General features: G+C 50.6%; 1 protein-coding gene across 1 annotated transcript; it reads left to right on the top strand.

Moving 5' to 3' along the window:
• Positions 1 to 48: 48 nt before the first annotated feature.
• Positions 49 to 1,401, top strand: Pmar_PMAR009443 (hypothetical protein; the record flags this gene model as incomplete). The annotated part of the gene is made up of 9 exons (XM_002780660.1): positions 49 to 76; positions 120 to 199; positions 245 to 355; positions 463 to 558; positions 606 to 704; positions 809 to 944; positions 988 to 1,064; positions 1,118 to 1,192; positions 1,240 to 1,401. The coding sequence occupies 9 exons, from the start codon at positions 49 to 51 to the stop codon at positions 1,399 to 1,401; spliced, it is 864 nt and encodes a 287-aa protein (XP_002780706.1).
• Positions 1,402 to 1,473: the final 72 nt, after the last annotated feature.

Below are 1,473 nucleotides of genomic sequence, written 5' to 3'. Positions count from 1 at the left end.
GAGGGTTCTATCTGCATGATCATACATGACGTCCCTAAGATCATCAACATGTACGACGACATTCAAGGCTTCACAAGTACCCGGAGAGGACTCTCTCGGTTGCCACACACTTGGTTCAGATCGCGATGGTCCGGTTCGTCAGCTCCTGCCATCGCTGCCCTCCCCACCTTCCGGCCGTTACCTTGCTTCCGAGGCTGATGTGAGCTCTCTAGAGATACGCATCGTGATGTTGGTCTTTTGGTAGGACGTTAAGCAGTTCATTGGTACATGTTTGGACCCGGCCGGCAACGGTGACATCTTGTCTGCGATTACGGTGAGCGATGGAAAGACCCTCCGAGACACGTTTAACGTTGAGGTAAGGTTTAATACGAATCTTCTCCCGCATCGGGAGTGGTATCAGAGTTTACCACGTGATTAGCGTGTGCATATGGAAACTCAAAATGTGACATGAGTTTCATATAGGACCGAATCAAGACCGAATTCGACAAGATAACCGCATCGGTGGGCGCGAGTATAAACGATCCTAGTCTTGACATCGCCAATCTGCCAGCATTCAAGGTGGGTGTGCCTCTCCACACTCGGCATCATCGAAATCGTGGATTCAGGATCTCCTTAATGCGATCGATGCAGTCGGAGACTTGTATGTGTTGGACCCAGATAGAGCCATCGCGCTGCAGTCAGATGCCAACTACCAATGGGATGGTGTAAGCGGCCCAGTTCCACATATGAATTCGCGATTATGCCTTGGGGCTCCCACGTCTCCCATGCCTCCGCTCGTGTGGACTGTAGGAAGACCTTGATTTTTCAGTCTGCTCCGCCGACTCCATCAGCTGGAGCCGCCATCCTGGAAGCCGGCTTTGCTGGTGTGGCGGAATGTTCCAACAGGACCATTGATCTCTCCGCGTTGAGTCCACTATTCAGGGATCCATTGGCCTTCCTCGATGGTAGGGGAATCTCTCGGAAGCCTTTGAGAAAAGCCTAGTCTAGGTAAAACGCTCATCGGAGTTGACGAGTACATCACGACTTTGGGAAGCAACGGTGTCAATCTTGGGACTGCCACTGGGGTATTACCATCTTTCCCCCGATTGCTTCGATCACGTTATGTTTGTTTTCCCAGTGTGCAACTTTCAAGACCACTGGAGCTACTCAAAACTTGGTGCCATGGGGCAATCTATTGAATCTACTCAAACCTGTAGGCTAGTTACTTCTACAGTGTGTTGGGCCGAGACTCCGTACTAGGTCATGATCAAGACCGACTTCTACTGTACCGGATATCTGATATCTGAAACCGCTGATCTCAAATTCCTCACCTCTCCGGATGTCCCACGGATCTGCGACTACAACCAATGGCAACAGTTCATCAGAGATTTCAAGGCTGACTTGCTGGCCAACGCTTTGTGAGAAGATGCGCTTCGCTATGAGCCTTTGATTTGTCATGTAATGCATGTGGTGGATACTGAACGCGTTGCGTCC

Source organism: Perkinsus marinus (assembly GCF_000006405.1).
Source record: "Perkinsus marinus ATCC 50983 genomic scaffold scf_1104296944256, whole genome shotgun sequence".
In the NCBI taxonomy this organism is placed as follows: domain Eukaryota; phylum Perkinsozoa; order Perkinsida; family Perkinsidae; genus Perkinsus; species Perkinsus marinus.
Note: the sequence above shows the minus strand (reverse complement) of the source record. Positions and strands in the feature narration are given on the sequence as shown.